The sequence below is a fragment of the Strongylocentrotus purpuratus genome, unplaced genomic scaffold (genome assembly GCF_000002235.5).
Source record: "Strongylocentrotus purpuratus isolate Spur 01 unplaced genomic scaffold, Spur_5.0 spur5_scaffold_7, whole genome shotgun sequence".
NCBI classification, from domain to species: domain Eukaryota; kingdom Metazoa; phylum Echinodermata; class Echinoidea; order Camarodonta; family Strongylocentrotidae; genus Strongylocentrotus; species Strongylocentrotus purpuratus.
The window spans coordinates 2,542,406-2,568,848 of NW_022145613.1; the positions used below are offsets into that span (position 1 = coordinate 2,542,406).

Consider the following 26,443-nt stretch of genomic DNA (forward strand, 5'->3'; position numbering starts at 1 on the left):
TATTGCCCCATTCTCGAATCGGAAGACGTTTGTTCGACCGATGATGGTGATTGGAAGTATCATCATGGGCGTGGCTATCTCAATGGCCTCCCTTGCATCCAGTGTAGTTGGGTTTGCTGTTGCTATGGCTACATCAGGTGAGGCATTATCGGAGGTCTAGACTTTAACGGCTCAAAATCTAGCATATTTTTGATGATTTTTCGAATTTAATCTTAACAAGAGAGAATGATGATATTCAAAAGCTGCAGATTTGATGAGCATAATTATTCATGATGATAAATTGGAAACATAAACTTCTAAAGCTATTTTTTTCTTCCAGAACCCTCTTAAAATTACAATTATCCAGGATACTTAACAGGTATGCTTATTAAATTTCCCCTTCAACACCTATACTATGGCCCACAATATTAAGAACAAATGTTTGGGGTGACTAAAAATGTTACAGGCCTGTCTTGTTTAAGATTTATTTAAGGAGACGAAACATGATACGACTTTTTAAAAAACTTGATGAGATTATGACACATTAAAAGAAATTCAGTCCTATAGCTTTCCTGGTTCAAAAGTTCATTTTTCTCATTATTTTTTTCGTGACTTTTCTCAAAATATCTTTGGTCTGTTTCTTTCCATTCAATGTTTTTACTAAAATGATATTATCAGGATGGACTTTGATTTCAATGAGCTCCCTTGACCATGCTTGTTGATTAGTAGAAGTATGTCCTTTGGCAAGACATTGATCTACATTTACCACACTCAACCCAGGTGATGGGTACCTGTCTGGAATTAATTCTTTGAAATGCTAGAGCGCCATAATGGCAGCTCAGCTAAAGCCGGGTAATAATCTCCAAGTTTGGAAGCGCTTAGTGATTTTAATAAGCGCTATATAAAAACTGAGTATTAATATTATTATTATTACAGTAATAAATGTATTCATAGCCCAAATGTATCAGCATGGCAAACCGCTAAAATGGTAATTATTCCCATGCATACCCGTAATCTAACACGATCCGTGTTTCCATTTAATTGCAGGAGTTGGATATGCGTTCGTAATGCTACCTTCTGTGGTTATTTGCAACCGATACTTCACCAAGCACTTCGCAATGGCCTTGGGGATCATCGAAATTGGATCTTCCCTGAGCCTGGTGTTTCCTCTGGTGACCGAAAAGATACTGGAAGCTACTGGGTTGAGGGGTACGATCCTCTTGCTCGGAGGGATTTCCTTGAACATGGTTGTTTGTAGCGCTCTTCTTCGAGATCCAAGAACACTGAGAAGGAAAGGATCTCCACGCACGAAAGGGACAAGTAATTGTGCAGAGGACTCTGACAGAAACGAAGACTCGATGAGTACGTTTCATGGAAGACATAAGGAACAATGCTTAAGTACATTTAGATGTCCACAGGAAGATTCAACATTACTTCACCGAAACCAAAATACACATGCTGATGTAAGGGACTGTCAGATAAATGATTTTGATCGGGAGAATGTTAACAGCACCGTGATCACAAACCCTACAAACAGGGATGACAGTGTAAAAGATCAGGTGTTTCGTTACAAATCCCCCAAAAGTAAAAACCCAGAGCACATGGTTAGAACAGTTCTTTTAAGTCCATTCCGATGGCTATGGTGTTTCCTCGACCTCTCTCTTTGTCGAGATGAACCATTCTTGAATTGTATTTATCTCGCCACCTCCTTTTTCGCCATGGTACATACAGCTTGGTACATATTCTTTGTTCCTCATGCCCTGGCCAAAGGAATAACACTCTCACATGCTGTTCTTATCAATCTTATCGCTGGAGTTGGTGAAATAATTGGTGCTCTCTTCCAAGGTCCTGTCATAGACAGAGGCTGGATGACATCACTGGGTCTCTTCATGGTCATGTCTTTTCTAAACAGTGTCGTTTTCTTCCTTGATCCACTCTTGTCAAACGTTATGCTTCTGGCAGGAGCGGGATTCGTCAATGGCTTCTTCCTGGGAGGAACTTTAACCTTAACGTCAGTTATTCTAAAGGTAATTCCCAGGTTTTAGATAATACTATACAGGAAAAAAAACAAAGTTTAAACCTTAAAAAACAACTGTACACGTTGTACAAGGGTGAGTGAAAGACAAAAACGTGAATGCAACCAAAACGCATTGTTCCCCTTGTAATTATATCTTTCTATGTTAGATTAACCTGTAATGAGAAAGTTAATTCATAAATAAAGCCTCTTAGAAAGGTACTTACGGTACACGGTCCGAGTACAAAATCGTTGATAACAAAAAGGGTTAAAATATAATAAGTTCTTGATGCCGCCCCCTCCCCTGGCTACAAACATACTTTTTAATGATAAATTCCTTTTCATTCTAGGACACAGTATCCCAAGCTCGATTCGCAACATCTTACGGGTTGAGCAGTCTGTCCTACGGGATTGCAGGACCAATCGGTGGATTTACTGCAGGTAAAATTTTATCAATTTAGGGCTCTATTATATCGTTTCTGATTTCAGTGTGAGTTAAATATAAAGTTCTGGTAAAGACAAATAAGACGGAAGCAAACGGAAATAGACTTACAAATTTATGAAATATTAATCAAAATTACTCGACTGGGCATGTGTGGGCACTAATCTGACATATAAAATCATAATGAACGGTACTTGAACAAATTCACTTTTTTATTTCCGTGAGCCGGAAGTAATCGTAAAAGTGTCAAATTGCAGGTTTTAGGATTGTAAAATTTACTATTTTTCACAAATTAGAACTGCTATTGATTATACAATGTAAGCAAGTTTCTTGACACAATTAGGCCTTTGTGTTCATATTTTATAATCATTTCGAGTTTACCCTTGATATTTCAAATACAAAGAGAAATATTAACGATATTTCTTTGTGAGAAAATTCATTACTCAAGCTTTCCAATGATGGTGGTGGCTTCGAACCTGGGACATCAAAGGTAACAACGCACCTGTAGATTCTATTGCGTAGCCTTAAAAATCGGCAGCTGCTTGAAATAATTTGTTGCAGTTGGGACTCTAGCTCTTAAAACTCCTCGGGTACTTACCCACCTTCCTTCTATTCGATCATGTCAAATTACAAAATGATATTTCCTGCATTCTCTTTCTTTTTATCCCATATTCAGGATGGATAGCATCATTAGTTGGCTATGAAATGGCTTTTGTTTTCCTCGGAGGGTTGAGTAGTGCTATTCTATTAGCAATGATTCCTGCATATTGCCACTACGACTTCAAGCGCAACACAGATCAAAGAGATTATAGAGAAACACCTGTCTAAACTTTTCTTTCAGTGTCAAAGTTTAAGAAAACTGCAGTTTGGTTACATGCCTTGATATTGCCAATTTCAAGGCATTTGGAATAAGTTACTATTTTTTTTTCTTCTTCATGGCTATAATGACAGGAATAAGTTTTATTTTAAAGCTTCCTCTCATTATAATGAAAACAAAAACAGAATTGCATTATTATTTTTTGCGATTTCTTTTATATTGACCAATTTTAACGTTACTCAAAGAAAGAGACAATTGTTTTTTATTATCACTTCTGATTTTCATTGAATCACTTTGTAGACATAAACTGTATAGAGCACATTTTATTTGATGTATACCCTTGCTTTTGATTTGTTTTGTTTTGAATGAATGTTTATTTTTCTGATGTATACTACTGAGAGAATAAAAATGACAGGAGTAATAGTGACATATATAGGTCTACTTGGCTTTCTTTCATTGTACCATGTAGATTAACCTATGGTTATGAACATACGATAGGGAACAGGTGAATTTTACACGAATAATCGTATCAAATTCCCTATACAGTATATAAAGAAAGGAAAAACAAATTATTATGTGATAGATTTTGTCCAACCAACTTTCGGCAAAAAAGCTCGGAATTGGATAGTTTAGCTTTTAATGTTCGATAGTTAATACATACAGCACATGAGTTTCGGTCCGAAATGAAACCAATTGGCTTTTGAGAATCTAGTTGAGAAGGTGCGCATTGTGCGTGAATGAATCCGATGACCAGAATAACAATATTTGTAATGCACTTATCAAAAGAGAAAAGGACAGTTATGAGAAAAGAAATGGTGCTCGTGGCAAAGTAAAAAGGGCAATTATCAGAGGTGAAAATGGCACTTCTTGCACTTAAACAGGATCACTCAACAGAGATGAAAAAGGGCACTTGTGAGAATGAAAATGGGGAATATTGTGGAAGGAAAAGGGCAGCTATCAGATTTTAATAGGGGAATTTATTAGAACTTAAAAGGGAGATTTTGAATAGGGGTAGGGGCTTATATAAAAATTTAAAAAGGCATAATGGGCAAAAGTGAAAGAAAACACCCGGATAATCATGTCATTTCATTTAGTAGTTAATTAGAAATAAACCAGATTTGATTTTTATTTATTTATTTATTTATTTATTTATTTATTTATTTATTTATTTATTTATTTATTTCTTCTTTTTTTTTTTTTTTTGGGGGGGGGGGTCAACTGCCCCCATCATAACGCTAGTGCCCACCCCACACCTCTTCTACCACCCTTACCTCTCCTACCATTCCCCTCATACCTCTCTTATATACCATCCCCTCCTTCAACTAGCACCCTACCTTCACCACCGCACCCTCCATCTACTCCCCTTAGTACCCCCACCTCGATCTATTACCCCCATCTCTTCTACCAACCGCACCTCTTCATCCACACCCCTAATCTCTTCTATCCCCACTTCTTCTACCACATCCCACCTCTATACCACCCCTACATCTTCTACCAACGCCATCTGCCCCTCTCTACCTCCCCCTAGCTCCCCTCCCGCTTCCTCCACCCCTACCTCCACCTCTCCCCCTCCCTCCACCTCCCCCTACCCCTACCTCCACTACCCACCTATAATGAGCTGATGAGTTTATTGTTTTTTATATGCAGATACCACTTTTTGCCACATAGAGACAAAATGGATGGCTTGGTAGATTTTTTGGCGAAAAGCCGTATCCTGTAAAACTGGCTCTTATCTTGGAAATGAAAAACAATGAAATGGTGAAAATACTCAAATTACATTTCAGCTTTAATTGAAATCCAAAACAAACTCCATCACCATGAAGCAAAATATTCTGGCCCACCATACTTTTGCCAAGAGAAAATAGGTATTTTGTGTATAACCTTATAGGCTTATTAGTGTATTGATTATTTGAAGTTTTGATCGTATAGACCTGTATCTTATTTAGGCCTCTTTTGATTTAAAAAAATAAAAATAAAAACAAACAAACAATCGAAACAATTTATCATTATTTATTTGACCAATCGGAAAACATATTTTAATACATACACACAACTTTAGGGAAGTGGAGAGGAGAGAGAGAGAGAGAGAGAGAGAGAACAATACAATCTGCTGGCCAGGGTGACAAAAGCAATTAAAACTTGCTATTACTCGAAAGCATGTCACCCCCCCCCCCCCCAATGATTTCAGTATTTAAAAGTCATGCACTATATAAATAATCTCATGAACTAACTCATATAAACTAATAAGCCCACAAGTGTTTTTGCTTAATATGCAGTTGTTTTTCTCCTAATAAATAAATAAACCCTCTAAACATACAGGTACACGACGCCCCCTTGTCTATGCCAGAGTGACCTAGGTTGAGTTTATCAACCGAGAAGCGTACGGCGTAACGTAACTCGCTGGGCTGGTATAAGAAGGCATCATAGGGCCAGCGTGAGTTGGAACTGTGTGCGGATTGTGGTTTAATTTGAAATAATGTTTTGTTTTTGTTTTTTTGTAGACTTTGACTATATTAAAATGAGATTGGAAAAAGAAAGATTTTTTTTTTTTTTTTTTTACCACGACATTAAAAGAAAGAGATGCGATGAAATTGGCAACAACAATAGTCAAATTTGACTAATAGCCATTATAATACCAAACGAATAACAACAACATACCATAGAGATATATACTACTAAACACTATGGCCCGAATTCACAACGGAGGTCTGAGGACAAAGCCGGTTTGATCAGACCAAGGTTTGTACAAACCTCGGTCTGAGCTCAAACCTGGTTTATTTTCAAACCCATTCCACAAAGGAAGGTTTGTATAAACCTTGGTCTGTAATACCCAAACCGGGTGAAGCTTTTCTTCACACACCTAATCGGAGATGAAGGTAGCCCATCTTATGTGTAAAAAATGCCAATTTGATAAGTGTAAGGATCGCATTGTACACGTACAACCGCTATACTACACACACGCAATATATTCTGTATCCATCAGGCATGATCAGTGCAACGATGGCTGGCTACCAATTAAAAAATAGGCATGGTGGTCGGATATAATGAGAGTAGATGATGGAGGGGGAGGGGGGGGGGGGTAAAGCGCAGTACTTAGGGGCAAATCAAAGAATTATACTAAGACCTCACCTAATTTATGTTAGAAATTAAAACGTTATTATCTTCTTTCGAATTACAATATATCCCCGCACCATAATTAAAAGCATGTCATGCATATATATGCCTTTTCTCTGGGAAAGGGGGCATTGACTCTTTAAATGCCAAATCACAGAAACTATTCACCATTATGTCACCGTCATGTACATATTTTCTATGCATATAATTTTCCACGATCTCAACTTTTCACCACCCTAGCGTCATATGTACATTGTCAATTATGGATAAAAGTGGAATATTAACTCTTCACCACCCTACGCTAACTTTTCACCACCCTACCGTCATGTACATTGTCTATGGATAAATGGTAATATTAACTCTTCACCACCCTACGCTAACTTTTCACCACCCTTCCCGTTCCGTCATGTACATTATCTGGATAAGCTGGAATATCAACTCTTCACCACCCTACGCTAACTTTTCACCACGTACCCTAGCGTCATGTACATTGTCTATGGATAAGCTGGAATAATAACTCTTCACCACCCTACGCTAACTTTTCACCACCCTAGCGTCATGTACATTGTCTATGGATAAGCTGGAATAATAACTCTTCACCACCCTACGCTAACTTTTCACCATATAGCGCCATGTACAGTGTCTATGGATAAACTGGAATATTTAATTTTTCACCACCCTACGCTAACTTTTCACCACCCTAGCGTCATGTGCATTGTCTATGGATAAAGTGGAATATTAACTCTTCACCACCCTACGCTAACTTTTCACCACCCTACCGTCATGTACATTGTCTATGGATAACCTGGAATATTAATTTTTCACCACCCTACGCTAACGTTTCACCACCCTAGCGTCATGTGCATTGTCTATGGATAAACTGGAATATTAACTCTTCACCACCCTACGCTAACTTTTCACCACCCTAGCGCCATGTACATTGTCTATGGATAAGCTGGAATATTAACTCTTCACCACCCTACGCTAACTTTTCACCACCCTACCGTCATGTACATTGTCTATGGATAACCTGGAATATTAACTCTTCACCACCCTACGCTAACTTTTCACCACCCTACCGTCATGTACATTGTCTATGGATAAGCTGGAATATTAACTCTTCACCACCCTACGCTAACTTTTCACCACCCTATAGCGCCATGTACATTAATTGTCTATGGATAAGCTGGAATATTAACTCTTCACCACCCTACGCTAACTTTTCACCACCCTAGCGCCATGTACATTGTCTATGGATAAGCTGGAATATTAACTCTTCACCACCCTACGCTAACTTTTCACCACCCTACCGTCATGTACATTGTCTATGGATAACCTGGAATATTAATTTTTCACCACCCTACGCTAACTTTTCACCACCCTACCGTCATGTACATTGTCTATGGATAAGCTGGAATATTAACTCTTCACACACCCTACGCTAACTTTTCACCATATAGCGCCATGTACAGTGTCTATGGATAAACTGGAATATTTAATTTTTCACCACCCTACGCTAACTTTTCACCACCCTATAGCGCCATGTACATTGACTATGGATAAACTGGAATATTAATTTTTCACCATCCAATTACAATACAGTTTATTGAAGTTAAAACGGGTATTATATCCTATGTGCAGGCCAAAAATAATGACGAGGTTAAATTCCAACGTAATTTGAATGATAATAATAATTTAGAACTTCCCTCAAAACCAAAAGGTTTGAAAATGTCTTTTTGTGAGAAAATAATGATCATTAGTTGTCGAATTGAATTTAGCGAACACGCTCGCTCGTTTAATTAGTCTGATTTTTACATAATAGACAAATGTACATTAAGTACATGTAGAGAGGCGCGGATCCAGAGGGGGCGAGCAGGCCTTGCCCCCCCCCCCCCCCCGAAAAAAAAAGGAGAGAAAGAAAAGGAAAAGAAGGGAAAGGGAAAGAGGAGAAAAAGGGGGAAAAAAGAGGAAGAAGAAAAGAAAAGAGGGAAGAAGGAGATCGGGGGGGGGGCAAAAGGAATTGCCTCCCAGGCTGCTGCCCCCTCCCCCAATCAAAAAATAAAAGAAAAGGAAGGGAAGGGAAAGAAAAAAGGAAAAGATGAGATAAAGGGAAGGAAAAAAGAGGAAGAAGAAAAGAAAAGAAGGGGGATATCAGTTGCAATTTTCCCGATCGGGGGGGGGGGGGTGGAGGCAAAAGGCCCTTGCCTCTCCCCCCCCCCCCCCGTCCCCGCGTTAAAAAAAAGAGAAGGAAGGAAAAGGAAAAGAGGAGAGCTAAAAGGGAACAAAAAAGAGGAAGAAGAAAAGAAAAGGGAGAAAAGAAGGGGAGATCAGTCAACAATGTGTGGAGCGGAGTGGGGGCCAAAATGACCTCCCCCCCCCTCCCCCCCCCCCCCAGGCAAACTTAAAAGAGAGAGAAGGGAAGGGAAAGGGAAAGAGGAGAGAAAGGGAAAGAGCAAAAAGAGAATGAAGAAAGGTAAGGGATATCAGTTGTAATTTTCTCGTCAACAAGGTGTAAATCGGGGGGGGGGGGCACTGGCGTACTGATAGGGGAGGGGGGGGGGCTTTGGGAAAATAAAATTCAAACGTGGTTTATTTCTAATTACATAACGGTGGTTTACAAATAATGCTGAAATGACATAATTTTCCGAGATTTTTCATCACTTTTAAGTAAATTGTACTTTTGTATGCGTTTGTTGGAAAATGACAATTCCTAAATTTACAGCCAGGCAAGAAAATGCTTCTTGAGATGCCTACATGTCAGGGCCCGCGGAACGGCGGGGATCGGGATCCTCGAGCCCCCCCCCCCACTTTTTTTGAAAAATTATATTAAAGAGAAATAGAAAGAAAGAGAGCAAGAAAGAAAAAATAGTTAACTGCCAGTGTCACATTATGATGTATCAAAATATGCTCATCTGACCATGATTAAATTAAATGCCTAAAACCACGAGGGCTCAGCCCCCTGGATTCCACCTAGGGCCCTAAGGCGGGCCCTTAGATGCTCATCTGACAGTAATTAAACGCCTAAAACCCCTGAGCTTCCGGGGCTATGCCCCCTGACCCCAACGAAAAGCCTCAAGTCGGGCCCCTTGATACTCATCTGACCGTAATTGAGTGCCTAAAACCCTTGAGTTTCCGGGGGCTCCGCCCCCTGAACCCCAAGCCAATTAGTGACCTGCAAATGTCACAATTAGGTATCAAAATAATGCTCATCTGACCGTAATTAAATGCCTAAGCCCCTGAGCTTCCGCGGGCTCTGCCCCCTGGAGCCAACCAGGGGCCCTAAGGCGGGCCCGTGGATGCTCATCTGATCGTAATTAAATACCTAAAACCCCTGAGCTTCCGGGGGCTCTGCCCCCTGGACCCACTATAGGGCGGGCCCCTGGATGCTCATCTGACCGTAGTTAAATATTAAAACCTCTGGGCTTCTGGGGCTCCCCCCTCCCTGGAACACGTCAATGGCCCTAAGGCGGGCCCTGGATGCTCATCTGACCGTAATTAAATACCTAAGCCCCTGAGCTTCCGCGGGCTCTGCCCCCTGGAGCCCACCAGGGGCCCTAAGGCGGGCCCGTGGATGCTCATCTGATCGTAATTAAATACCTAAAAACCCCGAGCTTTCGGGGGTTATGCCCCCTAGACCCCACCAATGTCCCTAAGGCGGGCTCCTGGATGCTCATCTGACCGTAATTAAATACCTAAGCCCCTGAGCTTCCGCGGGCTCTGCCCCCTGGAGCCCACCAGGGGCCCTAAGGCGGGCCCGTGGACGCTCATCTGATCGTAATTAAATACCTAAAACCCCTGAGCTTCCGGGGGCTCTGCCCCCTGGACCCACTATAGGGCGGGCCCCTGGATGCTCATCTGACCGTAGTTAAATATTAAAACCTCTGGGCTTCTGGGGGCTCCCCCCTCCCTGGAACACGTCAATGGCCCTAAGGCGGGCCCTGGATGCTCATCTGACCGTAATTAAATACCTAAGCCCCTGAGCTTCCGCGGGCTCTGCCCCCTGGACCCCACCAAGGGCCCTAAGGCGGGCCCGTTGATGCTCATCTGATCGTAATTAAATACCTAAAACCCCTGAGCTTCCGCGGGCTCTGCCCCCTGGACCCACTATAGCGCGGGCCCCTGGATGCTCATCTGACTGTAGTTAAATATCAAAACCTCTGGGCTTCTGGGGGCTCCCCACCTGGAACACGTCAATGGCCTTAAAGAGGGCCCCTGGATGCTCATCTAACCGTAATTTAATACCTAAAACCCCTGAGCTTCCGGGGGCTCAGCCCCTTGACCCCCTACCGAGACTCATGCCCTGGACCCTACGCCAATTTACGCTCTACCTGATCGTTAATACTCCACTTTGAAAAACGTTCCGCGGGAGCTGCATGTAACATGTAAGACTGGTGGTGATGCAGATTTTTTCGTCTGCCCCCCCCCCTTCCGAACGTTTTTTCTCATTACGTCACTGCCCCTGGAAGGTGAGCCCCCTGGAATGTTTGCCACCCCAACCCCCCCCCCCCCATCCCAAACTGTTTCCGGCGCGCCTGATCTATATAGTACTAGTACTGATTCTTTATTCTAATGTTGCCATGTATTACCGTAGAGGCTATGTCTACGAGAACGAAGAAGAGAAAATAGAATTGAAAGGGAAAAAAAAGTCATGTATGTATTGGCATTTCCTGTAATTTCTCAATAAATGTTTATTAGTTGTCGAAATATTCTGGTGTCCGCAGTCTTAATATTGTTTTCAAACTTCAGATGTGCATCATTGTGAGAATTTCATGAGAGCTTGTCCCCGTCTTATAGAGTTACGATTGATCCAAATCAATCGTAAGTCCTCCAGTCAATCGCAAGTTTGTAGTCTCCACTCACTGGGGAAAGGGGCGGCCGAGCGACTTCGAAAGAGGGGGGGGGGGCACCAAGAAAAAAGGACACTTTCTGAAGAAAAAAAGGCACCTAGGCTACAAAGGGAAATCTCAAAGAGGAAATAGACATTGTTTAGACTTCGGTATATACCCCTACATTGTGTTTACATTATCAGGGATGATTTCAATATTTGTTTCACTTTATACACCATACAAGATATTGCATAATGCATCATGCTTTGCAGTTGGGTGTGATGGTCTTAACATTTATTTGCGAGCGAGGAAAAGTGTTAAGATTTGTGAGGTCGCAGTGCGAAAAATTACATCTTATAAAGAGGAAAAAACCCAATCCTGATAGGGTTATAAGTACGTGCCCCCCAAAAATTGAAATTTGTTAGACCCCTCCCCAGAACGTCGATCAATTACATGTATGTGTCCCCCCCCCCCCCCCCTAAACATCAAACTCTGGCTACGGCCCTGAGAGGGAGCAACAAGATTTAATAGATTCTGGGAGAAAGTTCCATAGGTCAGGACCATGGTGTCTTATGGATTTATTTCGGGTATACTAGATGAAAATTTGAGGAATTACGAGTAGGGTAAGAGTGAATAGCTTTCTTCATAGTGTAAAAGTTTTGAAATGAAAGGGGGAGCATATTTTTTAAATACTTAAACATGATCAGTAAACATTGTAGCGAATTTATGTCGAATACTGTAAGGGTTTTCAGTTTGTAAAATATTGGACTTGTGTGAGATAAATAATGGTGAACCAGTACATAATACGAAGGGCTTTCTTTTGCAATAAATAAATAGAGTTGATTTTGATTTTGGCGCTGGTGGCCCATACTAAATTGCAATATGTTATATACTGTAATATCAATGAATTATAAAGCATAACAAGCTGATAACATGGGATTAATTTCTTCTTTCAAAATCGTTTCAAAATTACAATAAGTTCATTGGCTGCATGACTTGTATCTCTTTCAAAAAGTGTTTGAAGTAACTATAACAATCCCATTTTTGTCTTGATGTCTTGATTTGAAATGTCTTGATTTGTAACTGTCCCTTATTACCTACGCATGTTGGTAATGAGAGACCTTTGGTGATGACGTCATAAATCATTGTTATCTTATTAATCAGTTACATCATGATCACAATTTTGTTTCCCAATAAAGAGAAGAAGTTACTAAAGAGAAAACAAAACTTTCTGTATGTGTAACATTTTTCATGTTTATGTAAATTATGGAAATGTGCTTAAGGGTCTCCAATTGCCCACACCTACCCTAGTACTAGAGATTAAAGAGTGCACTTACGAGAATGGAAAATGGACACTTATTGCAATGGAAAATGAGAACTTGTCGAAGGAAAAGGGGCACGTGTCAAAATAAAAGGGGCACTTATCAGAGTAAAAGGAGCACTATTCCTATGTAAAAAGGGGCACTTTTCGGGTGCTTGAAAAAGTGGGGGCACTGTGCCCCTACCCCCCCCCCCCCCAAGGAGGGCGGCCTCTGCTGGGGAGTATTTCTACCATATGGTCACCGTGAAGGCATAGGCATAACTAACACAAACTAACACGGTAAAGAGTTAATATTCCAGTTTATAGACAATGTACATGGCGCTATAGGGCGGTAAAAGGTTAGCGTAGGGTGGTGAAGAGTTAATAATTATTCCAGTTTATCCATAGACAATGTACATTGCGCTATAGGGTGGTGAAAAGTTAGAATAGGGTGGTGAAAAATTAATATTGCAGTTTATCCATAGACAATGTACATGGCGCTGTAGGGTGGTGAAAAGTTAGCGTAGGGTGGTGAAGAGTTAATAATTATTCCAGTTTATCCATAGACAATGTACATGGCGCTAGGGTGGTGAAAAGTTGGCGTAGGGTGGTGAAGAATATTCCAGTTTATCCATAGACAATGTACATGGCGCTAATAGGGTGGTGAAAAGTTAGCGTAGGGTGGTGAAAAATTAATATTCCACTTTATCCATAGACAACGTACATGACGCTAGGGTGGTGAAAAGTTAGCGTAGGGTGGTGAAGAGTTAATATTCCAGTTTATCCATAGACAATGTACATGACGCTAGGGTGGTGAAAAGTTAGCGTAGGGTGGTGAAAAGTTAATATTCCAGTTTATCCATAGACAATATACATGACGCTAGGGTGGTGAAAAGTTAGCGTAGGGTGGTGAAGAATATTCCAGTTTATCCATAGACAATGTACATGGCGCTAATAGGGTGGTGAAAAGTTAGCGTAGGGTGGTGAAAAATTAATATTCCACTTTATCCATAGACAATGTACATGACGCTAGGGTGGTGAAAAGTTAGCGTAGGGTGGTGAAAAGTTAATATTCCAGTTTATCCATAGACAATGTACATGACGCTAGCTAGGGTGGTGAAAAGTTAGCGTAGGGTGGTGAAAATTAATATTCCACTTTATCCATAGACAATGTACATGACGCTAGGGTGGTGAAAGTTTGCTTAGGGTGGTGAAGAGTTAATATAATCCATAGACAATGTACATGGCGCTAGGGTGGTGAAAAGTTAGCGTAGGGTGGTGAAAAATTAATATTCCAGTTTATCCATAGACAATGCACATGGCGCTAGGGTGGTGAAAAGTTAGCGTAGGGTGGTGAAAAATTAATATTCCAGTTTATCCGTATACACTGTACATGGCGCTAGGGTGGTGAAACGTTAGCGTAGGGTGGTGAAAAGTTAATATTCCACTTTATCCATAGACAATGTACATGGCGCTAGGGTGGTGAAAAGTTAGCGTAGGGTGGTGAAGAGTTAATTTTACCATTTATCCATAGACAATATACATGACGCTAGGGTGGTGAAAACTTAGCGTAGGGTGGTGAAGAGTTAATATTACCATTTATCCATAGACAATGTACATGACGCTAGGGTGGTGAAAAGTTAGCGTAGGGTGGTGAAGAGTTAATATTCCAGTTTATCCATAGACAATGTACATGGCGCTGTAGGGTGGTGAAAAGTTAGCGTAGGGTGGTGAAGAGTTAATAATTATTCCAGTTTATCCATAGACAATGTACATGGCGCTAGGGTGGTGAAAAGTTGGCGTAGGGTGGTGAAGAATATTCCAGTTTATCCATAGACAATGTACATGGCGCTAATAGGGTGGTGAAAAGTTAGCGTAGGGTGGTGAAGAGTTAATATTCCAGTTTATCCATAGACAATGTACATGGCGCTGTAGGGTGGTGAAAAGTTAGCGTAGGGTGGTGAAGAGTTAATAATTATTCCAGTTTATCCATAGACAATGTACATGGCGCTAGGGTGGTGAAAAGTTGGCGTAGGGTGGTGAAGAATATTCCAGTTTATCCATAGACAATGTACATGGCGCTAATAGGGTGGTGAAAAGTTAGCGTAGGGTGGTGAAAAATTAATATTCCACTTTATCCATAGACAACGTACATGACGCTAGGGTGGTGAAAAGTTAGCGTAGGGTGGTGAAGAGTTAATATTCCAGTTTATCCATAGACAATGTACATGACGCTAGGGTGGTGAAAAGTTAGCGTAGGGTGGTGAAAAGTTAATATTCCAGTTTATCCATAGACAATATACATGACGCTAGGGTGGTGAAAAGTTAGCGTAGGGTGGTGAAGAATATTCCAGTTTATCCATAGACAATGTACATGGCGCTAATAGGGTGGTGAAAAGTTAGCGTAGGGTGGTGAAAAATTAATATTCCACTTTATCCATAGACAATGTACATGACGCTAGGGTGGTGAAAAGTTAGCGTAGGGTGGTGAAAAGTTAATATTCCAGTTTATCCATAGACAATGTACATGACGCTAGCTAGGGTGGTGAAAAGTTAGCGTAGGGTGGTGAAAATTAATATTCCACTTTATCCATAGACAATGTACATGACGCTAGGGTGGTGAAAGTTTGCTTAGGGTGGTGAAGAGTTAATATAATCCATAGACAATGTACATGGCGCTAGGGTGGTGAAAAGTTAGCGTAGGGTGGTGAAAAATTAATATTCAAGTTTATCCATAGACAATGCACATGGCGCTAGGGTGGTGAAAAGTTAGCGTAGGGTGGTGAAAAATTAATATTCCAGTTTATCCGTATACACTGTACATGGCGCTAGGGTGGTGAAACGTTAGCGTAGGGTGGTGAAAAGTTAGTATTCCACTTTATCCATAGACAATGTACATGGCGCTAGGGTGGTGAAAAGTTAGCGTAGGGTGGTGAAGAGTTAATTTTACCATTTATCCATAGACAATATACATGACGCTAGGGTGGTGAAAACTTAGCGTAGGGTGGTGAAGAGTTAATATTACCATTTATCCATAGACAATGTACATGACGCTAGGGTGGTGAAAAGTTAGCGTAGGGTGGTGAAGAGTTAATATTCCAGGTTATCCATAGATAATGTACATGACGCGAGGGTGGTGAAAAGTTAGCGTAGGGTGGTGAAGAATAAATATTCCACTTTATCCATCGACAATGTACATGACGCTGATGTGGTAAAGAGTTGAGATCGTGAAAAATTATATCCATAGAAAATATGTACATGACGGTGACATAATGGTGAATAGTTTCTGTGATTTGGTATGTAAAGAGTCAATGCCCCTTTTTCCAGAGAAGGCATATTTATTTATTTATTTATTTATGCATGCATGCATGTTCACAATTTCACAATTCATTGAAGTTAACATCACATGAAAAATGAATATAAAATAATATAACAAATCATTTCAATTTTACAATCCATTTGAATTGACTTCACATGAAAAAGAATATAACAATGATTTATCATAGACACGTTGCAACTAATATACAGTTTGAAGAAAGAACACACAAAGGTGATGAAACATAAGCAAAAAGAGCTTGAATCGTGTAACACCTTTCAAATATATAACATATGACAAATAACATTCATGCATGACATATAATTATGGTGCAGGGATATATTGCAATTCAAAAGAAGATAATAACTTTTTAATTTCTAACATACATGAGGTGAGGTCTTAGTATAATTCTTTGATTTGCCCCTAAGTACTGCGCTTTACCGCCCCCCCCCCCCCCCCCCCCCCCCCCCCTCCATCATCTACTCTCATTATATCCGACCACCATACCTATTTTAATTGGTAGCCAGCCATCGTTGCACTGATCATGCTTGACGGATACAATACACAAAGAATATATTGCGTGTGTGTAGTATAGCGGTTGTATGTGTACAATGCGATCCTTACACTTATCAAATTGGCAATTTTTACACATTGGATGGGCTACCTTCATCTCCGATTAGGTGTGTGAAGAAAAGCTTCACCCTCCCAAACCTCGGACCAAGGTTTGTAAAACTAGTCTCAGCCATAGGGTTTCTAACATAATTTTTATGGGCTAGGGTTTAAATGTTAAGAATTGAAAAAACTGTTAAACTAAGCATTCTTAGTACGATCCGGACATCTTAATGAGCAATCTTGAAAAGATGATGGTTAGAACATCTCTGAAATTAACTTTTGAATCGCATTTTCATGAATTAATCGAACCAAACTGGCGCGCCGATGCAGAAAGTGCCCCACGTACTCACATTTGTGTGGTGCTGGTGAAGCACTCAATCTGACCCAGAACAAATTGACATCGACACCTGAAAACCTTCGTTAGATAAATACATCTAAGGTTGTCAAGGGCTCTTTTAAATTAACTGTAAGAGTATTATTGTTTTGGGGGTTACAAATTCTTATCAATAAAATCACCTAATAATAATAATAATAATAATGATTTAATATGACTTAAGTTTTTATTGTGATTAATATATTACTTCATAGATCTATATAGTTCTTTTGTTAGAATGGTCAATCAATTATTATTTTAACTAGTTCCCCGTTTGTTTCCCCAACTGGCTATTTTTTCACATCAAAATTGTAACTGGTAAATGATTTGTTTCCATATAATATTAATTTTTAAAAAATTCCTCTATGGCCATCTTTTCTTTCTCTCTCCCTGTCTCTTTCTCTGTCCCCGTCCCTCTCTCTTTCTACCCATTTTTGTTCTCTCTCCCTATCTTTCTCTATTAATTCTTTTTCTTTCTCCCCTCTCTCTCTCTATTCATCTTTCTCTCTCTCCCTCCATGTCTCTTTCTCTGTCCCCGTCCCTCCTCTCTCTTTCTATACCCATTTTTGTTCTCTCTCTCCCTTTTTCTCTCTCTATTAATTCTTTTTCTTTCCCCCCCCCCCCCCTCTCTCTCTCTCTCCCTCCCTTTCTCTCTCTATTAATTTTTTTCTTTGTCCCCTCTCTCTCTCTCTCTCTTCTTCTACTTTTTTGCAATGAAACACATAATGCAAAACCATGCAAACTGCAAACACACACATCTGCACCCCCCCCCCCCCCAAAAAAAAGGGAGAAAGAGAGAGAGAGAGATAATCTGACACATATCTATTTCAGTTATCTTTGTAAATATATGAAAGCAAGAATATGGTATTCGTATTTTTATGTTTTACATAAATAATTGAGCATACAACACAATAGTAATCTACCGTTTGTTCAAACAATGCAGTTCACATTTGTAAATTTTGTAGCATGCTTATATGAAATATAGCCCACTAGAGGTTAAGAGAGGCTCTGGAAGGCCAATTAAAAGTCTCACTGTAGCGCTGTTAGCAGAAAGAAAATCAGAAATACAACAAAATGGGTGACGAAAATTCAAATTTGCACATAAAAGTTCTTTAATTCTGACTTCGCTTAGTACAGTAAATAATATTTGTTCGAATACTCTCCCCTAGCTGCCAACCAAATAATTTATATTGACCCACCCCTCAACTCAGCAGTACAATGCTAATTATAGTTAAATCGGGTGCATTTAATCTACAGAGAACACTTAATTACAAATACCGTCAGAGTGACAACAAATACTTATCAACTAAACATAACTTCAAAAATATTCATAAATAATCAACGGTTCAACACACAGGTTCTTGATGTAATGCTGCATAACTACGAAGTATTGTGGGAACACCAGGGAGGGGCCGTATTTTGAAATACTCTTAGTATTGATGAGGCATGGAACGTCCTCATCCTTGCATTTAATAAATATGCGCTCAATCACACATCTCCCTTTTTTGTGTGTGAAGTGTTAAAGCCCCACTGTACTACTTCTAGCTACTTGCTCCCTCTTTATAGAAAACTTCCCCAATCTGTGCCTGTTAATCCCCCATGATCCTCTTTTTCTTATTTTAATTGAGAACTGAATTGATGAGATAGCCTCCCGTCAGTGACCTTGCTGGGTTGTCTAATCCTCTTTGGCTGAACCAGTACAGATGGCCTTTAAAGCACATCTGTGGTCGACCCTCTGAATGAAGAAATGGCTTCTGATGAGGCAGAGAAGGCATGGATACCTGCAAAATTGAATGGACAAAATAAACAAAATCATAAACAATATTCTTAATTTCGACTTGTTCATTTTTTTTCTTGGAGGGGGGTAGGGGGGGGGGGGGTAATACTATAGAAAGGATACAATGTATTATACACATAATCAGGAATTATTCAATCCTGTGTCACTAATACAAAAACTATGAGGTTCCACTTGACAACAAACTAATCAAGTTGCATCCAGATATCAAAAACATTAATTGTGATTTGTGAACTGAAATTTAAAAGCACATGAGCTCGTTTGAATTAATTACTTAATGCGAGTTGTTACTATATTACCAAATGAATATTCCTAACATGTCACATGTTGGCCAAATACAAAAAAGGAAACAAGATTGATTAAGAAAAAGAATAAACAAATGTTTTCATATAAAGAAATAATCTACAGTACCTATACTACCTACCCTATAGTCTATCTCCAAGAATCAACTGTTATTCATATGCCCTAGCATCAAGCTGCCAATTCAGTGCACACTCAGAAAAGATCCTGGCATCGTGGCTGCTACCAGTCCAGGCCACCTTGCAACGATACTAGTTATTTTCCCAGCATAATCACAGACAACCTGTCAATATGAAATAACATGTTGGCATTCATTAGTTATGAAAACTCACTCATTTCACACTTCAGATAGGCCGTGAAATGTATAAATTTCACTTGTTATTTATGGTAATTAATGCAAATGCAGTTGAATATGTGATAATTGCTTTTCAATATCTATTCATACAACAAAAATTGGAAGAAAATTCTAATTACCCTATATTTATTGACTGATGAAGTATTTCTTCATTTTTAACTCATGTTTTCATTGTTTATCTTGTAACAATGTAAACAAAAATAATCTCACTTTTAACAAAACATTTCGAGCCTAAAACAACAAATGCTTTGTGTGTGTGTGGGGGGGGGGGGGGGGGGGGGGGAGGGGGTACCCACTCTCGCATCTTTTTATTGGAAATGAACCTGTTTGTTTTTCTATAGTTTAAAATATATAGTGGTAATTGCCATTGATCAATTTACATGTTTCTCTTTGTTGTTTTTTCTTTCATTGATCAATGGCAAAAACAGTGGCCCAATTGCCATGGCCATCAACAAAATATCAGAAATCTAGAGGTCATATCCGTATTGCCAATAGAAGGATGGAACAAGTTTTGATTTTTCAAATTTCCCTTTAGTTAAAAAGATATTAACGAGTGTTAGGATTTTTAAGTTTAACTATCCATTGGATATTCTTAACTGTGTACAAAGGCAGTGAAATGAGTACCTGTACGCGAATATTACTTTAATATCCATTTGGCCACTAGAAATCTTGCATTGGTCACCAATGAATTAGCATGGATGTACAACACACAAGACTGGAGAGTGTATATATCTAATGTGAAAATTTTGCAAGGTACAAAAAAAGGGTCTAAAGGGAAAGCCGTGCTGGATCCAGTCATGATGTATTCATTTATTCTCACCTGAACATCGATGGAGTACCTGTTCTTCCTATTGAAGTAGTACCTGGCTCTTGCCCCACCAGGGCTCCTGATGTAAACATGTGTCCCATCAACAGCAACTCCTGGAAATCTGCAGTACTGGAAAAACTGCTTCTGAATAGTAGTCACTATTTGCCTTGTTGTAACTTGTAGGAAACTTCATGACTTGTCCCTTTCTTCTGACAACAGCTTCGGAAACATCCCTCACTACTCTCCATTCGGCAAACAGATGAATATGACACGGCATGCCGCCTCCTCACGGTGCATCCTTTAGATCGAATTACCTTTTTAAAAAAATTAAAAAAACAAGCATTCAAATAAATCATTTTTTTGCTGGTTTATGCTATTATATTTTTACATCCCCAACTGTCACTGTCACTTAAAAAAAAAAAAAATCCTGATTTCTAGATGTGGTGTGAATCAATTTAACGTAAAAGACAAATTGTCTATGCCTTTTCTAATCTCCTTCACGGCTTCACCTTTTGAAGAATAAGTTTAAGTAGTTAAGTAGTTTTACACAAAACAAGAAATCACAAACCTGTTTCCAACACATAATCTGAATAATTTCCTCATGTATTAAAGCCAAATAACAGTATTGGGAAATGCCCCACACACAAATTATTAACATTAATGCTTCCATCACCTACAGTACCATGTAAAAGAATAAATATCATAACTAATCTATCAATGTATCGAATATGACAGAAAATGCTTAGAAATTGAATAAATTTATGTAAATGCACATGTGTATTGCATTGGGGGCTTGCACGGTCGTAGGCAGACCAGCGAAGCGGGGCAAACGAACAGTGAATTTAGGCGGTCAACATGAATTGAAATATTTCTGCATTTTAATAACGACACTAGGGTTGGATTTTACAACAGAAGCCCTTTTTTTGTATAGCTATGTTAACAATATTCATCAAGTAGTTTGGCCATGTTTTCAGCAACTTTCCCAATACAGAATTCGAATTTGAGTTCAAAGTAGCCTACCTCAATCTAAAACAAAAGGCTCATCATCAAGCGGGTTTTCCCAATCTCAGACTCAGAGGCCTCTGCCCGGTTGTGCTGCTATATATTGCTCCAGCTCCTCCTCCAGGTACACCAGCTCATTATGCTGAATCAGCTGCATTTCTACCATCTTTACTAGAGTGAAGATAAAATTAAACAAATGTTTAAACAATGTTTTTAAATTAAAGAAATGTTATTAGACTACTTGTGCTTGTGACTTTGTGGGTGATCCTTTCTCCGGAGACTAAGCCAGTTAATTAAGACAATCAGAACCAGATCTAAATTTAATAAAACTAAGCTTTGCTTGTCATGACTCATACTAGACTAGATCTAGATCTAGATCTAGTCATAGACAGAAATAACTGTCTGAGTGATATGGGTCATTTCTTTAATAAAAATAATATTAAAACTGACAATTTGTTGACATTCTATAATCGGAGGTCTAGGTCTAGTGCCTATGGAGCCAGGCGTAGTCTCAGTGAACAACCGGCGATATAGAGAGACTGAAGCTTTTGGTCTATGCCTGAGTGTCAGTGTGATTCATTTTGGGGAACATTGGCATTGCTGATGCCATTTCAATTTCTATTTATTTAGGTACCAGTGTCAGTGAAACAAGTCAAGTGATGGACATCATTGCCAGGCCTATACTACTACTAGGCTAGAGCCTGGTATTATTATCATTATCATGAATTTGTAATAACTAGTGTAGGTCTAGACCGAATTTTCCGTCTCTTTCGTTCGTTAGCCTCTTATTGGGGTAGGGTCGGCTCTCTCTTTAGAGACGGAAGCCGTTTATACACATGTCCTTGCTAACGCCACGGCCAGTTCTGGTCGTAGCGTTTTGCCCCCAAAATCCCCCAAAATGTCATTTTACCTCGAGCATGTTATATTGTAAATTAGGCCTAGGCTATAATAAATCAGTTCCACTTACCAACTTGACTGAAATAATCAGTTTAATAGTCCCTTTTTAGGAAATTATGGGTCAAAATCGAAATCCATTTTGAAAATCTTTTTCAACATGGATTCCGATTTTGACCCATAATTTCCTAAAAAGGGACTATTAAACTGATTATTTCAGTCAAGTTGGTAAGTGGAACTGATTTATTATAGCCTAGGCCTAATTTACAATATAACATGCTCGAGGTAAAATGACATTTTGGGGGATTTTGGGGGCAAAACGCTACGACCAGAACTGGCCGTGGCGTTACTAGCAAGGACATGTGTATAAACGGCTTCCGTCTCTAAAGAGAGAGCCGACCCTACCCCAATAAGAGGCTAACGAACGAAAGAGACGGAAAATTCGGTCTAGTGTAGGTCTAGGCCTATTCTAATTGGCATGTGTCATGGCATTGCTGACAACAAGACGAAATTAAACATGACAGTCATACTGACATACTCAGATATAGCCTACTGTACTGTAGGCCCGGCTAGGCCCAACTCCAGCCCAGGGTCAGAGGGTGCGAGCTCCGCCGCCGCCTTGGGCGTTGGACTCGAGCTCCCTCGGACTCAGTCCCTGAACTCTGGAATTGAGAGGCCGTCGGATATGTAAACACCGAACATTTCATGGAAAATGGAAAGTTATAAAGCATATCACATATTGAAATGTCAGTAACGTGAAGAGTATGGATTCGACTACATGTACAGGTTTTATACTTACGATTTTAAGGAAAGGATCGAGAGATTGAGAGATTTCAATTGCACTAAAATCGGGCTGACCAGATACTATCGCAGATTGTTTTGGCGGTGAATTATTTGGATAAAATCAATCGAGCATAAATTATCTCCACCCAGTGCTGCATCCTGATTGGTTGATAGCTCTCAAACCAGGTTTGAGAAATTACAAACCTCCTATCTGAGCAGTCTGTAAATTTCGGGTCTGATGACGTACATAAACCTGGTCTGAGGACAAACCTTGCTTTGTGAAATGTAATTTCAGACCAAGGTCTGAACTCAAACCTGAAACGCGTCATATGACGTACATAAACCTTGGTCTGAGGACAAACCGGCTTTGTGAAATGCATTTCAGACCAAGGTCTGAACCAAGGTCTAAAACGCGTCATATGACGTACGTAAACCTTGGTCTGAGCTCAAACCTTGCTTTGTGAATTCGGGCCTATATCTCTATGCAACATACTGATCATAAACAGCTGGGTGTGTTTAATCATAGACGTAATTACGTCTATGGTTTAATTCGGATACAAAAATCCACAAAATCACTTCCAGGGGCCCCGTCGTATAAACAGTCATGATTGGTCCATAGAGCTATAGTCTTACACAAATCCAGATTATTTTAAATAATGTAAAGAATAGATCTAGTTGTCTGTTTCAGAAATCTAATTAGGCTACATGGTCTATCAGCTCCACGTTTTGTTTATAACGTGGAGGCTAGTAACTCCAAGTTTAGATCTATAATTATATAATAAGTGCTACCGTTGATGTACTATACTATTTATGCCTGTATTTCGTAGACTATTGTGTACTGTGTGTGTGTAGTATGTGTGTCTTATATGTGTATTGTACTCTGTGTGTGTACGTCGTGTATGTATGTATGAGAGAAAGCTAGTCTGACGTTATCTAGACAGACAATCGTTATAACATATTTATAAGTTCGCTTTATGCATTGTCATAAAATCATAATTAGTTCACATTACAGAAAGAATAGGCAAAAAATGTTTCTAAAATCATCTAAGTAATTAAACACGCGCAGAAATACCATATTTAAAAATAAATGTAAGTTGCAGCGTCAGCAGTATTAATATTTTAGGTATATCTTGTGTAAAATTTCCCGCCTTACACGGCAATCCCGTGTGGTCTAGTGGTTAGGATTCGTGGTTTTCACCCACGCGGCCCGGGTTCGATTCCCGGCACGGGAGAAACACCAATTTTTTTTTCTTTTTAAATAAAATTATAAGTTATTTTCTTCTTCACTGTCGCTCATATAGTTGGAATATTTTTTTTTTTTTTTACCTTAATTCATGGAATTATTTTGACAATGATTTATTCCTAATAGATCTAGATAATAGTATACATTCTCAGATTTTATTAAAAAAAACATTTGTGTAAGCTTTTTTTTGTCTATCAACGGCTAGCTGGTTCAAAGTTATTGAATATTTGTTAGAAATGGTTATATTTATGGATATTTCAGTCGTCTCTGAACCGATTTTGATCTCACAAATATGATTTGTCCATGTATGCTGTACGTCAAGTTCAAAATTTACACTCAGTTTTTTATTATCTCACCAAAACAAAATATTTTGTGTAGAGCACTCTATACCAAAACTCGCCACCTACCTCAAATGACGTAGTACTACCTACGCGCACGGTCATGTACATAAATATTCATGAAACTGACAGTTTTCAAGTTTAGTTTATTTCCACAATCGGATAAAAATACAAAACAATCAAAAGACAAACAAGAATACACCATAAATATAACAACAGATAATGGTGGGATCGACACTCCCATAGGCCTGTCTATGGTCAATCCCTTAAGTATGTACATGCAAATAAAATCTAACAAAAACATTAACTAAGTATTGCCTTCTTGTAGATGTGATTAGAGGCTACCTGGGAAGAAGAGTAATGGAAATAGAATAACAGAATCACACAAGAACTGCAATTCAAATTGATTTTGAAGAAAAAAAATATCATCAAACTGCATGGTACCATGATGTCATAACCATCTTCACCATCATCATCTACATTATCATCGATCATCACCATCATCAACATCATCATCTACATTATTACCTTCATCATCATCATCATCATCATCATCATCATTATCACCTTCATCATCATCATCATTATCACCATCATCATCATCACCATCATCACTACAATGTACACTGTTGGTCATAATGGTGGAATATTTATTTTTACCCCACTTTAGGGAAGGATTTAAAAAAATTATTTATTTCTAATAGATCTAGATAATGGCATACATTTTCAGATTTTATTGAATATTGATTTGAGAGTGTTTGTTTTGCGTGACTGCTTAGTCATATGTGTGCTACTATGCTTATCAGCTATGGGACCTACGTCCTTAAGTCATAATTGACAGTAATGAGGATATGTCTCACAAAAGGGGACTAATATATATAGCTGATCGACACGATTTTTATCCTGGGGCATCACAGTAACAAGGCCATTGCTTAGCCCCTGAATCATGACTGTACGCAGTGTTTGCTAGGGTACGCGGCCCCTTCCACAAATCCCCCAAAAATACGAAAATGCAATAAATTGTCAAAAATTCATTGCATTTTCCCCCGGCCCCAACAGAAAAAAAAATCCTCTGTAGGGCCATGCATTATGGTTCAAGGCATGGCCACACAGAGGAATTTTTCCTGTTGGGGGTCGGGGGAAAATTAAATAAATTTTTGACAATTGATTGCATTTTCTTCGTTTTGGGGGATTTGGCAGCCAGCGAGAACAGATGGGGCCTCATCATCAACAATGATATCAGCGAGCAGCATCTCGGGCGTGATGGCGTTCACCTCAACAGAGCCGGTCAACGAATCTTGGCAGGCAACCTGAAACGCCTCATCAACAGTGCTGACCAACCGACAACACGAGGCCATGGCTGGACTCAACGGTCGTCCGATCAAGTTACAGGCAGTGAACCTGGAGCAAGGCGGCATCAAGCCATCTACCGAGAAAACCAGAGTCTTCATTCTGATGAGGAGAAAAGCAGCCCCGTAAAGTCCTACGCCGAATCTGTTTCTGGGAGATCTTTGGATTTCAGTGCAGTCAAACAGAGGTCACGACTGAAACCAGCCTTCAGACCATCCAAGGTGGACATGAAAGACTGGGCGAAATATCTTCAATTTGTAAGAAGGGTATTGAATTAAGTGAAAGTTTGACAAAATCTAGTGATGATCCGAAATTATAGTTGACGGTCGAAAATATAAGTTCCCTTGTGGGAACTGTGATAAGCCAGTCAAATGTAATCAACACGGCCTTCTGTGTTCTTATTGTAAAAAATGGTTTCACACTAATTGTCAAGCTATCAGTTTTTCAGAGTACCGCAGGTTATATTATGAATGCCCTGATGAGAAGTGGAATTGTTTAACATGTTGTCTGCCATCTTTTTGTGACTCATTATTTAACGACGATTGTTTAGAGAAAGAAAGCCAAAACGAGGATAGACTAAAAGAAAACTATTTTAAGATAACGCGCGTTACACCTGAAAAGCAAGCGATAGCAAGAGTAATTCAGCCAAACCTCAGAGATGAAAACACTTCTCTTTATCAAGAATTTGAAGAAAAGTTTAAAGTTAAAGGTCTTCATTTTTTACACCTTAATGTGAGGTCTATTCTAAACAAGATATCGGAACTTAGAATTCTTTTTAAAAG

General features: G+C 39.4%; 1 protein-coding gene, 1 long non-coding RNA gene and 1 other non-coding gene across 4 annotated transcripts; 2 read left to right on the forward strand and 1 right to left on the reverse strand.

Moving 5' to 3' along the window:
• Nucleotides 1-3,622, forward strand: LOC105440120 (monocarboxylate transporter 5-like). Its single transcript, XM_030974758.1, has 4 exons — nt 1-137; nt 1,027-2,006; nt 2,344-2,434; nt 3,112-3,622. The coding sequence occupies exons 1-4, from the start codon at nt 41-43 to the stop codon at nt 3,261-3,263; spliced, it is 1,320 nt and encodes a 439-aa protein (XP_030830618.1). The 5' UTR covers nt 1-40; the 3' UTR covers nt 3,264-3,622.
• Nucleotides 3,623-17,881: 14,259 nt separating this feature from the next.
• LOC115919965 lies at nt 17,882-23,046 on the reverse strand. 2 transcript variants are annotated; one of them, XR_004062084.1, is made up of 5 exons: nt 22,747-23,046; nt 21,072-21,224; nt 20,064-20,365; nt 19,013-19,171; nt 17,882-18,574 (listed from the first exon to the last, which is right to left on the reverse strand). It is a non-coding gene; the product is annotated as an uncharacterized LOC115919965 (long non-coding RNA). The 2 variants fall into 2 exon arrangements; XR_004062085.1 differs by having other exon boundaries at nt 21,072-21,219; nt 22,747-23,045.
• An 844-nt stretch (nt 23,047-23,890) lies between these two features.
• On the forward strand, nt 23,891-23,962 carry TRNAE-UUC. Its single transcript has one exon. It is a non-coding gene; the product is annotated as a tRNA-Glu (tRNA).
• Nucleotides 23,963-26,443: the final 2,481 nt, after the last annotated feature.